The sequence below is a fragment of the Rhopalosiphum maidis genome, chromosome 2, assembly GCF_003676215.2.
Source record: "Rhopalosiphum maidis isolate BTI-1 chromosome 2, ASM367621v3, whole genome shotgun sequence".
In the NCBI taxonomy this organism is placed as follows: Eukaryota; Metazoa; Arthropoda; class Insecta; order Hemiptera; family Aphididae; genus Rhopalosiphum; species Rhopalosiphum maidis.
This window is the reverse complement of record NC_040878.1, coordinates 87,637,981-87,657,178: the sequence shown is the minus strand read 5'-3', so window position 1 is coordinate 87,657,178 and position 19,198 is coordinate 87,637,981. Positions and strand designations below refer to the sequence as shown.

The 19,198-nt window shown below is 31.2% G+C and overlaps 1 protein-coding gene across 1 annotated transcript in view; it reads right to left on the bottom strand.

Moving 5' to 3' along the window:
• The window catches only part of LOC113552737 (tRNA dimethylallyltransferase), a 99,410-nt gene that overhangs the window by 41,624 nt on the left and 38,588 nt on the right, over nt 1–19,198 (bottom strand). Inside the window, exons 2-4 of the mRNA XM_026955614.1 lie at nt 17,328–17,465; nt 13,317–14,155; nt 5,799–5,940 (exon numbers count right to left, since the gene is read on the bottom strand). Of these exons, the coding sequence (XP_026811415.1) occupies nt 5,799–5,940; nt 13,317–14,155; nt 17,328–17,465 (1,119 nt within the window). The remainder of the gene's footprint in view (nt 1–5,798; nt 5,941–13,316; nt 14,156–17,327; nt 17,466–19,198) is intronic.

Below are 19,198 nucleotides of genomic sequence, written 5' to 3'. Positions count from 1 at the left end.
GAATTCACCTAGGCGTTATTCTTAGGCAAGATATCGCTAATCCCCTATAACCAGTCTGTTAAATTATGTCAGTGTGTTGGTACATGGAGTATGCAGACCCCGCGGCCGTCAGTTTATAATCTAATTATAATATTTATAATGACATGTTTATTATAATACATAAAATACACGAGCGCGAGTTGTTAGTTGTTAGTGCAGGCAAGAAGCGGCCATACTAAAAAAAAAAAACTATCACACTTCGCAGTCCGCGGCGTGTTAGTCGTGTTATAAAACAATTTACATTATATGTGATAATTTAAAAAAATTTCTTTTCTTTTCTATACCTACGTCATACAATATACCGTATATTCTGCAGTGTTATTATTATTAAAACGTCGACGACGTACATTTACGCAAATATAGCAATGTCAATTTTATTGTTAGTCACAATGAATTTGTATTTATAGGAAATTTATAAATAATAACGCGTGCGTACACATATATTATACTTTAAGTGAACAAACCACCAACACCAGTTTGAAAGAAAAAACATATTAAACCCGAATGAGCATTCTCAAATTAAAAGCCACGACGCGAGTTTATCCAGCAAATTTGTATATACGCGTAAAGTCACCACACAACGTTTAGATTATATGAGATTATATGTATATTAATGAATTTACGATGAATAAATAAAAGAGTATAGAGTAGATTTGTTGGTAGAAATAAATATCGTATTGTTAAATTATAGTAAATAAAAGGTGGGGGATATAACATACAATATACTACAGAAAAATATGGTCTCGAGTTACGGGCATGCAGATCAATAGAGTACTGCGATAGACTACGATCACTGATAATAATATATGCACCGGTCGCATGTGACGGGTGAAAAAAATTCCAATCCACAGGTATTTAATGGAATCGTCGTAAAACCGGTTTGGTGTTAAACAAAAAAAAAAAAAAAAAAAAATCGCCAAATATTCCTCACATGACGCGAATCGGCGGTTCAATATAATTATAATATTGTACAGCCGAAAGTAATAATAGTTTATGTATGGTCCGCGGTGTTAAATGTATATGTATATTGTATACTTATATTATCGTTGCGTCATACGTGTATTGCAATATATACATTTTACAATAGTATTATAGCTCATAATATTATTTAGGTCCAGGATAATAAGCTCGTTTAATTAACGAATCCTCGAGTAGGTAAAATAATTAATAATATATCATGATTCGTTTCAAAAGGTGCACATTGTATATATTCGAAAACAATTTATCATATAAATATAAGTTATAATCTAGTATACTATAAATATAACATGATATATTTTATAGGTCCTAACACACTATTAGACGTATAGATAACGAAAAATTAATTATTACGCTTACGTAAAACGGTAATAATTTAATAATAACAGACAGTTTAACTTGAATTCTTTCTTTTATTTCTATTTTAATTGCTACACAGGAACAACGTTACACTTGTAATAATTTCGTTGTTATTTCCGGCTACTATACATCATAATAATATGTATAGACGTTATTGCAACACGCCATTATGCCAATTAAAACCGTCTACATCCTACTGAGCTCATTGTTATAGTTTAGCTCGTCATTTTTAAACGCGAGTATACATCGTACTGTTTTATGAATGAAGTATACGAAATCGTTAATATACATGGTGGCCGACTGACAGACAGTGAAGGCATCAGATGATGGTGAAAAAACATACTATGTAGTTATTAGTACTTCTCACGTTGAAAGGAAACAAAAATATTTATTTAAATTATTTATTTGTTATTATAAATTATAAATGCAATATAATAATTATTTTTGTACACTATCTACACGTGGAATTAACTATAACACGTAAAAGTACATACTTACATATTAATATGAAACAGAAAATCGAACTACGTATAAAAAATGTACTGTATAAACACGATTGGAATACATTCAAGTGTCAAGAAAGAAATCAGCCATTGTTAATTATTACGGGGAAATGTTAATATAGATAACCTATGTATATGAACGAGTTTAATTAAAATATTGATACGACTATCACGGAAAATAACAATAAATTAGTTTTAACTAAACCATGATTCAAACATAAATTAATTCCATTTCCAGTCGATTTATATAGACGTGTCTTACGCATAGCTCTATATAATACACAATACACATATCATATTATATTTTTATTGTGCAGACTAAAGAACTGCGGTCTGAAAAAGTAATAAAAGCAGAACATGTTTTAAAGACTATAAGTATAAATATGTAAGAATTAATAATTTGCAATCAATGATAATGCTGGCAATCACAAAAGTAAAAAAAAAACTTATGGTCGATAACTTATAGGTATAATGATCGAACATCTATCGTAATACCATCATAAAAAAGTAACAATTGATTATGTTTTTTTTTTATTTTGGTAGGAATTTGAAAAAAAAAATTAATTCATGTGGTCATCAAGCATACAAGCGTTACACTAATCAATGATAATAATACAAATGATTCAAATGAAAATAATAATGATAATATTATAATGAAAATCCAACTGAGCGGTATATACAACATACAGGTGAAGGAGGTGGCGGAGAGCGAGATTATGACGAGTAGGAGAGAGAAGAAGACGCGCAGCTGTTATACGGCCGCCGAAGTATAAAAATCTAAAATGAAAGTGATGAATGAAAGGGAAACCGAACGTTGTCTGCTGTATGTTCCGACGGTGGCAGTGACCGAGTGGGTAGTAGTACACGTAATAGAAGTAAATGAATGAAAAAAAAACAATAATTTTTATTTTTCGACCGGGGTGGAAAAAATTGTAAATAATAAAATCATTCCCTTCCCTCTACCGTATAGTAGTCTAGTGTGCAAGCATGATAACGCGGATAAACAAAAAAAATCGGTCACGGGAAGGGAGTGGGGAAGTGTTTTATAGGACCTAGCCAAAAACCAATGTCGTGTCCTTGATCCGTTCTCTTATAGTCGTTTCACGCACGCACTCGCAAGCACACACAAACTCGCATATTACTCACACACACTCACTTACGCGAACTTATACACACTTACACACACATACTAGCACACTTACAAGGGCGTCGGTTCGGCGATTTCATATATTTCGGCCAGCGTCAAGGCCGGTCATCATAATATCTACCAAGTCACCCGCCCCACCGACCGACCGTTATGGCACAGACCGCCATCGCCACCATAGCGTTTCCGTTCCTTTGTTGACGAAAATTCGTTGCGCAAATATGGAAACAAAGAAGGAAAGAGAAAATAACAATATTATAAGGAAAATATAATAATAATAATAATAATAATAATAATAATAGTAAAACTAAAATGAAAACACGTCACACAATTGGCGGGAAACAGGCGCGAGGTTAGGTGCACGGACGGAGAAAACGTGGGGTTTTCAGTCATACGAGTATAAACCAAATAACATTTACTTCCAGATGTTTTGCTTTCAGTAAGAAAATATTATTAGGATGTAAACGTTACGTTATACTGTAGTTTTCCTTGCGGTTTTCCCGTGATACGCAGAAGACAAGTCATAGAGTATCTCTATGGTACAGGTAAGTGCAGATTAGCGACATAAAAAATCTGCAAATCACAACCACAGTATACAAGCGTACTATAATAGCTGTGTCGCGATATACAATCAACATTTTCGAGTGAAAATTATTATTCTTTGCCGACTGCAAACAACGAAGGCATTTTTTTTTTTTTTTACGAGTATTATAGCTAGCCGGCAATATTACAGACCTCGAACTTTGAGTATTACATTAATATAAATGCGAGACAAATAATAATGTAATTTGAATAACATTATGATTTTTATTATCTTCTATGCATCTCGACTGAAATTCTCGACGTCTCGTACACGTCACACACATTCCACAAGGACAAACGGAAACTAGGAGATGACCCAACCCGAAAAACGCGCACATTGTGTATAATATTTAATATTTTATAATAACACATAGTCGTACCCATATCGTATGCCGATACATAAATACCGCACAGTCAAAGATACGGGCTAACTCCGGATACCGTAAAATATACACGTAAATATTAATATAATACAATATTATGTGTTCTGCCGGGTTCGGGTGGCGCCCTGTACCTGCGATTTCTAATCATATTAAGTTGTTAATATTATACAGCGTGCACGCCGTTTAAAGTTCAAGACATCGCCGTCAGCGTACATTCTGATATTATTATTAACAAACAATAAGTACAAAAACCTACACCTCGGCTGATGATATAACGAGTTGAAAGTCACTTGATATAATTTTATTTCCCATTCAAGTCACTGATATTAATAATACTTAGCGTACAACGGTAACATCTTCAGTACGAATATATCGAACGAACAATATCCTTCACTTCCAGAACGATGTATCCGATTAAATTTTTGTAGCGTGCGGTGACCTTTCCAGACCCCGAAAACCACTAATACGAATTCTCTAGACCAACTAGCAGCTGTATAATGTTACCTTATAATACTATGTTTGCAGTCATATATCTAAAGTAGAGTTTTTTTTTTGTTCAAAAATCTATATTCCCAGTGAAAACAAAACACTAATCGGAATCCAAAAGTGCAGAACATAATATAGAAATCGATTATATAATTACACTAGTGAGTATAGGGACATATCCCGGGTTTAATGACCTACAATCGAAGGTCACTTCAAAATACTGTATGTATAATGTATATAATATGTGCTATTTATTATGATTTATGACCTATTTTTGTCTGATTATCATTATAAACGATTAATATTCTATACTATAAAATATGTAGATTGTATATTATATAATATAATATATAATTTACAATATACCTTGTAAACTTCATCACAATTAGTCTAAGACTAAAATATTGTATAATTATTTCGTACTCGTGATTGAAAATAATCGTTGTAATAAAAATGTATAACAAACCTAAAAAATTAAATACCTAATAAACTTTTTACTCAACAAAAACATTTGATTTATATTTTATTCTATTCAAACCTTGCCAAGTTTTCCTGTAACAACAGTGTTTAAAAAAATTAAATTACGATAAATCAATTTATATTTGCGTAGTAACCCTAAGGTGTGATTGGAATGTGCATATTCTAAACAATTATATCACTCACACGTTTAAATTATGCTATAATAACAGCGTACACATCAAAACAATTTTGTTATGTTATAAAACTACTAAAATCATTATGAGAACCACCACATTAATGAATAAATTGTATCAATTAGATTACGTCGTTTAAAATTAACATACAAAATATAAAATATAAATACGATTACAGCGTAAATCGCAATTTTAGTATAAGTTGCTTAACTGAACTAAAGACACCTACGTTATTTGACTAGGTATTAAAGCACATAAGTTATATACCACTTATAATGAACAATGAACATATTATAATTCGTTACATTAAAGCGTATTATCTATAGACTATAGGATAATATTATTATTTATCAATATGATAAGAATAAACATAAATTATTTTAATGCTACTACATAAAATATATTATTTAACCAGAATGCTTGGAATCAACTAAAAATGTGCAAATTAAAAATATAATTCTGATTACCTACCTATGATTATACGCAAATTATTTCGAGTTGGGGAGCCACGCGATAAGACTTGTTTCATACTTTAGTATAGGAGAAAATTAATTTGGCATATTTTTGTTCAAAAAAAAATATCATTTCCACAATACCAGTATTTACAATAATATTATAGGTATATCATGATAGCATATTATTCTATTACAGCATTAGTATTTAAACTTACCGCGTCACATGTTAGCCACATCATGTGCACTTCTTTGAACCGCAGAGCAACCACTGGTACATCGGATCCGCTCACCCGGGTTCTCTGTTCCTCAAACAGCTTGCTCTTTTGTTTGCCTTGCACCAAATAGATCTGTATAGTCCTGCGTGGTATAAAAAGCTATTATATGTGCATAAGGTATAAAAGATAAAATACAAAAATAATATAATATAATGTGTGCCTCTGTTATAAAAACACCCAATGAAGTACCCAAAAACAAAATATTCGGGATTGTTTTTCCATTTCCAAAATATGGATTTGTTAAAATATAAAAATATTTCCTGTTCAAAAATAAATTTAAATAATATATCTTATGATTTTTATTCCAATGTATGCAATAATATTATATATATGTATGCACTATGTATTCGTAAAAATAATGATTATAACCAAATAAAAATAATCATAATAATGATATGGTTAGTAATATTGATAGTTATTATTAACACGTAAATGTATCGATACAGAATCAACCTCGTAGGCAACAGATAAATTTTTAAATAATTTTGATAATATAAATTTAGAAACCATAAATGCCAACAATTCCGTTTTAGAAGAATCCTACTACAACTACAACGCGTTTGTTTATTCTGACGATAACGTGATTCTTTATAAAAACTATGTATATAAATATTGTACCTATCTGCATTACTTTTTATTCCATAATAAATTAAAAATGATGCAGTGTTTTAAAATATGTTATCACTTATCAGACTAGAAGTTACATATTCTAAAGTGGAGATATTGAAAACTCAGCCAACATCTGTCATACTCAAATATTAGAGGTCATAAGGTCGTTCGACGATAATATTTTAATAGTATAAATTACGAGTATAAAGTGACAGTCATTCGCGATTGAATGACGCGACACAGCGCACGACTTCACGAAATTTAGATAACGGCCGGTTATTGTTAAAATACATTTTAAAAAATAACTCAACCCAATTAGATATAATACTTCCACTTGACAGATAAACAGTATAGGTATTAAGATATCATACCAAAAAGTGTTGTATAAAGATAGAAAGAAATGGCTTTCTACATACGATGGAAAATTCAAATCCAAAAATCCAGTAAAACTATTGATACAATACAGGGCGATTATTTTATCAAACAACATTATTTCAAAATCTATTAATATTTTTGAAAATATTTTTTTACTTAAATAATTTCCAATTGAAATAAAACATTTAAAAATATATATACATTTATATATTTTTAAGATCTTTACTTTTTTGAATGACAACATACATTTTTAATTACATTTTCTGAAAAAAAATATTTTTCGGGTATTTCTATACATAAAAATCGAAATATGGATGAGTATTTTATAAGTTATAACTTATAAGTATTTAAAGTTTAAGTGAGCCGAGTGGAATGATACTTGTATACCTCGTAAAGTATTGGTCTTCTACTCCGCTAATCTAAACTTTAAATACTTGTAACTCAAAAACTACTCATCTCAATAATTCAGATTTGTATGTATTAAAATACTCTGAAAATATTTTGCTTTGAAATATGGAATTAGAAATGTACATTGTCATTCAAAAAAAATAAAAACTTAAAAACATATGATTTATTTAATAAAATATAGTTGAAAAATAAATGTTTTCAAAAACATAAATAGATTTGAAATAATGAATGTTCGATAAAAGAAACACCCAGTATAGTACCTAAGTACCTATAAGCCTTTTGACTCACGTCAAAGACGCTGAACCAAGACATATTATATTATTACAATATTATTATGGTAGAGGTGAACAAAACGTTCTTATCTTTGATGTTTGCTTCGCGGTTGTTTGCCATCAAACACTGAAATTATGCATTATAATATTTTGATCCCACCCAAACTCTATAGTAACACATGAGTAAGTATTGCTCGTTGTAAACTTTAAAACAAGTATAATAAATTCTCCAACACGTTATTATAATATAGACAGACACATGCAATGTATCCATGTATACGTATATTAATATAAAAAATAAATAAATAGGAACTATCTTTTTATATACTATCGTGGAATGTCCAATTGTTTACCAAATAAATGCAACGATTTATTTTTAAGACTATTTTACTTATTTGTTTCCGACCAATCGTAATCAATTAGTCGTAAAAGTGGTAAATTAAATATTAAATGTCTCCTTCCTAGTATAAAATGATTTCCAGTGGAATATAATAATAATAATAATAATAATAATACGAGTAAAAACAGGTTTCGATTGTTGGCTGACAAAATATAAAACAAATAGTGAGTGCATAAAAAAAATGCATAATATATATATACATTATATACACATATAATAAAGATAAATATTCTGATGGGAAAATTGTCTAGTGTGTAAACAGGTGATTTTTATGAAAGGTTATACGTGTAAACATAAAACATTTTTTTTTTCGTAGGTATATTATGCGCTCATTGTTCCTTTATTTTATAATTCACGACTAAAATAATATTTCATAACTTTATAATTACAAATAAGTTATTAATTATATACTTTTTCAAAAAGCAATAAATCATAATTGCAGCAGGTACCTCTCTGTTTAAAAGGCACAAGTTACATTAGGGACATTTTAACTATACGAGTATATGAATGATGTACATATTGTGCGGAAGGACGGCGGTGACAACAAAAAACGCATTAAACAAAACTATAAATTTGTTATAAACTCGTAAAGGTAGGTGTAATAATTAAAATTAGGAAGAGATTATATCCGAAATCTAGAATACTATGTCGGCACCGTACAGACACACAGAAAATAGATCAACGGCGGTAATTAAAATCATTTATTTAATTTTCACGACCGTTCTATATATATGTATTATATACGCGTCGTGATTTAGAAAATAATATATTATAACTGTTCACTAAAATATAGTCCTATGAATATTTTAACTCAGACTTAACAACTCCCGTGTTATTGTCATTTGGTTACACAATTATTTTTAAATAATATATTATTATAATATCCTCCTCTTTTAAAAGAATATCATCGCGGTTTTGGTACCTACATCATAACCTATTAACCTAATGTCAGAGAATATCGTTTTAATTTGGAAATAAGTACGATTTAGCATAAAACTGTCATTATTGAAATTAAAGAAAATACATTTATCTAGGGCATCACATATTATTATTTTTGTGAAATAATAAATGTTTAATTTAATATTAAAAAAAAATTAAATACTTTAATGTTAAATATATATTTAATGTTAGAGAAGTAAATACTAAAAATTCATGAGTAAAGACCCAAATAATATTGTACCTACGATTCGTGTAATGCGTAACTATTGCTTTAAAATCATTTTATACCGATATTTGTTTTATCTAGATACTAAGTATGTTTTGATCGATTCTTCAATAAAACTTCGTATAATCACGCAATAGCGAGCGCCACAACCACAACAATAGTACAGACACAAGACATCTTGGAAATAAGAGTATTTTCAAACACTTAAAATTAATAAAGAAATGTATTTAAGATTACCTACATCGATCACATTTTATATATACGTTTGCTCTGATATACTCTCCACTATCCAGTATCGATCATCGCAAGACCACGTACAACACACACGAGAGTGGTATTATTCTGGTAGATGATTTTATTACTTAAATACTAACAGAGTAACAGACACTACACTTTATAAACATTACGATATAAAAAAAGTTAAATTCTGCAATAAATGTACACAATTTTATACGCAGAGTAATTCAGTTAGCATTGCTTAAACCTCCATTGCATAACATTTATTTAAATTCCTATTTAAGGAATTTATAGTTTAACTTAATATTATATTTTTGGATACTTAAATTTATTCATACTGTTTAAAGAGTAAACACAAACTCGATTTGACTTAAAAAAGAACCTCTTTAGTTATTTTTGATTCCGAGCAGAGCAAAGAATTTATTGATTTTATAATAGCGTGTGGTTTTTATTTTTATTTGAACACTTTTAATTAAAAAAATGCTTCGATTTTAAGGTTTGAATGTGGGTTCTGGTATCAAATTGAAACTAGTACTTTAGGAGTCAAAAGTAAAATTATCACTATAACTTGTCGAAATAATCGGGAATCGCAAAAAAAATTCGAACATTTTGTTCACATTTTAGTATTACAGTAAAATCCCGTTACAACGAACTCCAGGGGAGCGAATTTTTTTTCGTTATAACGGAAATTTCATTGTAACGAAAATTCGAATAAGCTCTTTATAAACCCTGCTTTCCGGCAGAGGACTTCTATGACTTTCGTTCTAACGGGATTTTTTGTTGTATTGGTATTCGTTGTAATGGGAATTTACTGTATTATGAAAACAGACGTTTGATAACCATGGATAATATAGTACAAAGTTCGACTACCTTCACTTAAAATTGTTATCTATATACGATTATAACTGATAAGTATATAATTTGATTTAAATTTAAAATATTTTTTATAGGGACCCGGTTAGGTTAGGTTCCCAAACAATGATGAAGTACGCCCGATACCTGATTTAGAACAGAACAAGATTACCTCATTGTCCACATTTTTTATTTATATATTTTTTTAGATAAATCAAACTCAATTTCATGAGTAAAATTTGTGCAATGCATTATACTCATACAAGTTTTAATTATATTATACTAGATATATTACACGATTTTGCACGGGGAAAAAAAAAACAATTACAAAATTATTGGCATTGAATATATTTTAGTTTTAGTGTTGACATATCGTAGATGTCAGTGAACACTCAATTTGTGGATAAATCCAACCGAGGTGGGGAATGCGATTATTGTAGCGGATTGAACAGAACACTTGATGTATTTCGATTTAAGTATAAAAACTTCATGAGCTAATCAGATTAGGCATACCTCCATCAGTTGTTATTGTTATTATTATTATTATTATTATTATTATTGGTAATAGAGTAGCTTATAATCATATGTATTAGACAAAAAATTAAAAAATAGTTTATTCGGCCTCAGTAATCGAACGTAGCCTCAAACTAATCATTAAACTTAGATATCTCTCAGAATATAATCTCTAGAATTTTGATTACAAATTACAATCAGTTGAATAGTTGTTGAGCCTATTAATCATCACGTAACTACATACACACATTTGCCTTTTATATATTATATATTAATGGTAACCAACTTGAAGCTCAAATTATAAACAGATACAGCTCACGTCTTAATTTACCTATTATTATTATGCGCATTTTAATTATTTTGATATACATTTATAAAAATATGTAAAATTATATAAAATGTATTTATAAATATTTTGGATTTTAATATCATTGTATTTATTGTATATATTCATGTGGCTAGCAAACATATTCATCCTTGTTATACGAGTATATGTGGATAGATTATAATCTATAATAATATACTACTACAAACTTGAATGGTTTTACGCAGTAGCAAGTAATATCTTGGTTCTAGGGATGTAAATGTATATAATTATCGTAGTTTGTCGTGAATCGCTGTTTCGGATACAACGTTTTACGCGCGAACCATTTTCGAATTTCCATATAGGTACGCATATCTATGTATAAATTTAAAATCCAAGTTTCTTCAATCAACTACTTATTCCTGGTGTGCTGTATAAAACGTCCTTACCATATATTCGTCTTACGGGTCAGGCTTTTCTCTCTTTTTTTATAAGAAAATAAAACAAATATATAACTAAAAAACGAGCAGCGTACTCTAGCAGTAATTCACACAAACACGCATGTAGATAGAAACTCAACATTTCCCCGGGGAATGATGTGTTTGGTGCTGTTAAAAATCTTATGTTGTTAATTTAAAAAGTGTTATTCGCTAACAGATAGGGTGAGAGGGAAATAAATATTAAATAACATTGAACATATATACTGGCTCGTATACACACACTCATACTCACACACAAGTATAATATAATATTATTATTTATTATATTACAGAAAATAAACGCATTTCAGACTAAATGATTAACAGCCTGATGCATTTAATGCAAACGTATAAACGCTTGGGATATAATATAAACAACAATGCAGGACACGGGTAGTTAATTTTTCGCATAAAAAGTTTACTTAATTATACAAACGTATATAATAAAATTTGTTATTATTTCAACGCTAGTATTATTATATATTATATTATATATATATATATTTCAATTTGAATGTTATTCTTTAAAAATAATTAAAATGTGAACAGAACCAAAGTATAATAATTGTTAAATGTAAAATGCACCTGAAATATTTAAAAATACAACTACAGTTTACAATATATTATACATTGTATTGTATTATGGTTATATTGTATAATATACAATATAACCATAATAGTCTCCTCCCGACAAAAACAAATAAAAACGCCAAACAAGGTACTTTTCCCAATGTAGATTATATTATATTGGAAATAGCACGATATTACGCGTATCGTATGCAGTACAGAATAACTCAATGTATAATGTTATATTTTATATTAAATACACATAATAATCGGTTTATGCACATTAGAAAACGATTTTACGAAAATTTCGTGTTAGTCATCCTCTATTGATTTGTTGTAATAAAATATTAAAATACTTATGGTCGATATGCACTGTAAATAGGTATTTACGTCAAACGAGTTTTGTTTTTAAAGGAACATCTCAATAATATTATAAGCATTCTGATATCAGGTATGTAGGAATATTGTACAAATATTATGCTAAAAAATAGTCCACGATAGCTATTTGTCTGTAAACACTATACAGCAATATTGATTTAAAATTCAAACCTCACTGTTTTGTTAATATAGGTACTAGATTATCACGATCTAATTATTGACAACGAATATACCGACATGATGTTAATTGTGTAAATTTAATTCAAATGATTTACTTATAATATTAAACTGATTCCGTATTTATCACACTTATTACACAATAATATATTATCGTTATAGTATTCTCGACATACAATAAAATTATTACATAAAACACGTTTACGCGCAAATATGATTTTCCACTCAGAAAATATATATTATAATATGTAAACCTATTATGAATACGACAAAGTCATAAAATGAGCTACGGTCATTTATACATTATATGAATACGGTATTCATCTATCTTCACTAAACATACACTTTAAGGCCAACATGACGGAGAAAGAGAGACCGTAATATGGTTCTCACTCGCACGGAAGCTTCAGAGTGATAACGAAAGAGACGTTTGAACAGATAAAAGAGATGTATATTGTCGATTAACACAGGTATCAGTATTGTGTTGGTTTAAGCCGAATTCACAGCTATATCTGCAATGTAGTGTCCAAAAGATGATCCCTAACTAACTTCCGGCAGATCATAGTTATGGTCATAATAATTATAATGAATGACCACGGCTGATCAGAATTCAGAATACGATAAAAACCACACGACCGCGACACGACAGATACGGCGTAACTGCAGTGAACACACGTAACCACATATACCTGAGTTTAATACCAAGGATATACGGTACGTACCTAAAAACCTTGCGAGTATTGTGCGGATGGAGCGCGCTGGCCGCCACCGGGTCAAAGTACGCGGCGTGCGCCTTGAGGGCAGTCGGCGTCAGCAGATCCACGGCCGTCCGTTCTTGGTCGACCAACAGAGCCAGCGCCAGCCGTTGCGTCCGCATCTGCAGCTCGGCGTGCGCCCGGCACAAGGCAGCCTGAACATTTCCGTCCACTTCCAAAGCCGCTGTTTTCACCAGCGTTAAGATGATATTGTCCAGCCTGGACTGTACGTCAGCAAACCCATACCGCTCGCGGTGGCCAACCGTCACGTCCGTGGCCGTCACTTCGTACCAGACATCCGGTACACCATCGGTCTGGCCGACTGCTCTGGCCACAGCGTCGAGCACGCGGACACCGTGCGCGTACAACGCGGCCGTCTCACATTCGGCCACCGTCGGTGGCCATGTTTCCGCCACCCGTATGTCATCCCCGTCGCCTACACCGACGAACGTGTTCCTGTACCGCCGGAACGGTAGCCGGCCGATGGCCGTCATGGTTTGCGCGAACCTGACAGCCTCGGCCAACGCGTCTGCGTACAAGCGGCTGGCCCCGGCCACAGTCACAACCGTCGGAACGTCGTTAACGTTCCGAAAACCGGCGTACTCGCGAAAAGCGCCCACAGACAAGTCATCGCCGTCATCGTCTTGCTCGTCGTCGTCCTGCTCGTCTTCGTCGTCCGCCACATCCGGTTCAGGTTCCCCGTCGGCGGATCCCTGTACCAGGTTATCGTAGATGATTGATTCAATGTAGTACGATGTGCCGCCGACCACCACCGGAACTTTTCCTCTGGAGAATATGTCTTTTATCTGATATTATCGGAAAGTCAAGGAGCACAGTATAATGTACGATAATCATTAACAAATAATAATTTAAAAAATATATTTATACTTGGATGCTTTAATAAGTACATAGAGTAATATATAAATATAATGTTTTATAAAAGTAATTTACAATATATTTAATTTTTACATCAAATTAATTTATTTCATGATCTTGCAGAAAATATATAATGACGGGTCCTCATTCATTACTTAAAGAGAAATTTTGTAAATCTTTTGAAACGAAGGTAGGCGAATATTGATAGGCACAATTACAACAACACACAACTGATATAAGCATAAGTCGCGATCGTATCTATAAAATACTTACACATGCCAAAGTTACAATAAGTTTAGTTTTTTTTTGGAGCGTGGGCATTTTTTTTTTTTTTATTATTAAAACCTCGAACGCTTAAAAAAATTATTTATACAAAAGATTGTAATTTATATTGCTTGATTAATATCAAATAAATAATACATATATATGTATAATCGGCGAGCCGTAAAAGCAAAATTGAAATTAATCAAGCGTGTACGTATACGTAATCATACGACCTAATCATAAGTGTAAACAAACTCATTATTTATTTTAATACGAGGGTTGTGTAAACGCACGTAACACATTACAAGTTAGGGTATGTCAAGTCATTGCGATTGCTCACTGTAATATTAATATACGCGACAAAACGTACTGTAATCGTAACTGAAAAATGCATATTTTTACACGCGATAATAAGGCGTGTACACAGTATGTATTAATAATTGTAGTGAGTTGAAAAGTCCAATGAAGAATTGAGTGAAATCTTTACGCACGATAATTCAGTAAAAATTCTGAATTGAATGTCGATCTATAATTTTATGAAACTTGCAAGTATAACATTTTGGACACCCCTCTCAAACCGTGCTATACCAAGTTTCTATCTATATAACATAAGCACATATGGTTCGTTTAATGACATATGTATAAAAGGGGTAAAGATACGAGCACAACGTCAACTACAATATAAGCATCACAATGATGGACCGGAAACGAAATGACCACACCGGAAAAACGCTTGCAGCAGGGTCATCCTCTGTATATAGTATATACAACACCTTTTTACGCAAATTTTATAGTATGTATGATATAATATGTAAATCGTATAAAAAATAAAAAAATACGTATACACGATGTAATACCATAATTTACGATAAATAAATAGAAAAACTCATCGAGAAAATTAAACACAATTTGTGGTTCCAAAAGCACTTAATCTCAAAAAATTCTCTCTTTTTTTAAATTCATTTTCATTTTAATATCGTCATCGTTCCTTATCGCAGTAAATGTTAGTTTTATTAATTAGTTTTTTCGATTCCCTCTTACAGTTTTGAAGATTACGTATATATTGTTTCATATTGTTATAATCATTTTCGTATATAGCCGACATGTAGACGCCAAAAGAAAAACTACTATCACCGTTATTTTTTTCTTTCTTTATTGCCAACATTAAAATCATTATTTTAACGTTGCATTTGTCGTCGATTTATTGTTTTAAACTCCTACCATCGTATTTTAATTTTCGAACAACATATGTTATACAAATATACAATACACGAGATTAAAAAATAATATTTTGTAAATGTTCAATTGAATGCGATTTATAAGCTGAAATGAACATCATTGATCAGATTACATTGTCAATACTCTTCCCTTCACCATTCTTTCATCGAGCATATTCCGTCAACCGAGATTGAAACAATGCATTAAAATTGTCAACCCAAGTCGATCACATAATCTCACCACAGCCTATTTTTACCCTTCACCAAATATTAATGGAATCCACTTTTAAGCCTTTAAGTCGTGTAATCTAAACAAACAAAATATATAACATACAATACGAACAACCAAATTTTACTCACTACTTATATTAGCTGTATTTGGTAATAATATTATGTTATGCTGAATTGAAATAATTTTAAAATCTATACGGTAATTTCGGTAATACATATATTAATCACGTGGACAATAATATAAATTATTATATTAGGTATACGGTCTAATATGTGTAAATATATAATTAAAAATATATAAATATATACATAAATTTTAAAAAATTTATAAAAATACCAAACATGAATTGTAGAAGACAAGTATAATAAACATTATTTCAATAGTGTTAAATTATGTGATATAGCCCTTACATTGTAAAGATATTGTACCTACCGGTTATTTGTAATTATTTTATTTATACACATTTTATATGGTATATATTATGAGTATTCTACATTATGGTGTTACAAGAATAACATATATTTTAATTATATCCATACAAAAAAAGAACTAGAACATTAAACAAAAATCAATACGTGACATAACTTTAACCAAGTCTTGAATAGGTCATTGAATATAATAAATAATAATCATTTAACAAACTACGGCGGACTGAATGTGGCAAGTACACAACGCATGTATACAGTAACACTTATTCCGGTGTATGATAATATAAATAATAATAATCAATCCTTAAAAAGTTTGAACGTCAATTCAGTCTTTCTCAACAAATCCGACATACACAGGTTCAATTTAATACTCGCAACAGCTTTTTCCATATTTTATTCGCTTTCTCTCTCTCCCTAAGGCTCGTATTGCCTCAGGAAATACAACTTTACCATCACTGCACTGCACCAGTACCGCACTTCCTGTTATTATTTTACTGCCCGAAACTATATTCTTCTGTTACACATTTTACTTCACACACCCCCACCCCTTCTTCTTTTCTCAGCACTCGAATACCGACGCATTATTTATAGGGGAATCCCTATCGGAAAAAAAAGCACTTTCTTCGAGGAGTATAATATATACGGTATTATAATAATAATAACGCTGTAGGCGCATATATCACACAAACGCATATGATATAGAAAAAGTATTAACAAATACATACAACACACTAACAAACAGCACGAAGCGTGACACTCGAGTATGCATGACAAAAGGACTTCATTAGAAACCTGCTGTTTAAACACGAACAAGAGGTCGTTAATCAGCTATAATATATTGGCTATACGAAGGGCCACGGAACGCAAAGAACCTTTTTTCATCGTTATTTTAACTGCATGTTACGCGACAATTACAACATAATATAATGTTCACATAATAATAATAACGAGAAAAGGATACAATTTTTAGAGCTTCATTTCTGTACTGGTGTACGTTACACTCGTCGCGCCAATCCACGGTACCCATCATGTGGTGCGGGACTCCGTCCATCTCTTCCCTGGTAGCCTTATTGGTGGCCACGTCAAGACCTTTGTAGACCTGCAGAAAAATTAAATAACACCGGTTATAATTTTGTTTATTATACATGGGTTTTTACAAGATACAGATAAAATAAGCCAGCTGGGAGCCATAGCTTCGGCTATTTTTTTTCTGTATTGCTAATTTAGGTACCTAATTCAAGATTATCTACCCGTAATTAACATGGTATTTAAATTAATGTTTTAAATGTCATGATAATATAATATATTTATATAAAATAATACATACGAAATTGTTGTGTCTAATACCTATATATATACACGTCGCTACGGAAAATTGCAATAATGCAACCCTTACATAAACTATAGCTAAATCTAATTGTGAATCAAAACAAAAATGCAATCAAATTAAATTATATGAAACTCTCGATACATGATTTATCCAGAAGTTATCATAAATAATACAGAAAATATAATATAATGTAATATATTTTTTAAATCATTAATTAGGCGGTACTAAGCCCTAAAACATTAAAAACCATGTAACAAATACTTAATTGAAAAAACTTTAACTATTTAACTTAAATTATTTTAAATAAATGATATTAACATTTTATTGTAAACAATTTTTATTTAATGTTGTCTCAACTTATATCATGCATCATCATGTGTTAATCATTGCAATCATATAGTGATTAACTGAACTACACGCAGTTGTTGTGCGTCATTTCCGACATTTTATTGTTTTTAGAAGTATATAATAATTAACAACAGATGAAAAGCATCTGAAATCGAGTGCGATCGAACTCGCCCGGTCAATGTCGACTTAGCCCGATATTAGAAATTAAGAAGCATACATTATATTATATATATTATATAGGTTCCTAGTATAGCTTAAAAAAAAGGTGGATGATAAATTTTCTTATATAGTCGGGTTGTAGCAATGCAGCAATATCACACGACGCAGCGGCGGGAAAAATCGTCGGCGAGACCTGAGGGGTGGTAGTCTACCGGCGCATAATGCCATATATTGATCCGTCTGCGTTTTATGAGTGTGCGTGTGTAAGTGTGTTTGTCTACCTTTTGCGGCGTGGTGGTGTGTCTGGCCGCCGGCGGCAGACTTGTTGCGCGCTACCTATATACAGTCGGTTGTCGGTTGAGTTACGCGCGCGGTACATTATATGTACATAATATAATATAACTAGTACATAGCTGCAAAACACAGAATACATAAACCTCGTTTCTCTGCAGTCTATCTCTGTCGGCCCGTCTGTGGGGTAGGTTAGGTGACGAAAATTTTAAACAGCCCACGCACCGCCGCCGTCACGAAATGGTTTTTTACCCATTATTATTTTTGTTTATATACACATTCGGTTGGTCTTCGGCAAGTATTTATTTCGACCCTAGCCGCATTTTTACTATTAAAATTTTACAAAATTTAACAACCCTGTACAATAAACATTCATTTATTTTTACGTATTTTAAAACAAGTAAACTACATTTGTATTTAGTCCTGGTGTATATTTATAATCCCTCACAGAACATTAATGGAAAAACTGGAAAACAATCGATGATTGTGCGAGCAGACATGACAATATGTATTTATGAAATGAAAAATATTATTATATTTTCGCATACGGGATCATAAATGTCAATGAAACTATTCGTAAATAAAGGGTAGAGTGTGGGGAGGGGCTGAAAAGTTAATCGGACGTGGAAAAGACAAACAAAGTTAATATAGTTAGGTAAATACTTAACCACTGTACTTTAACAGACGTCCAGACACCGAAGGCT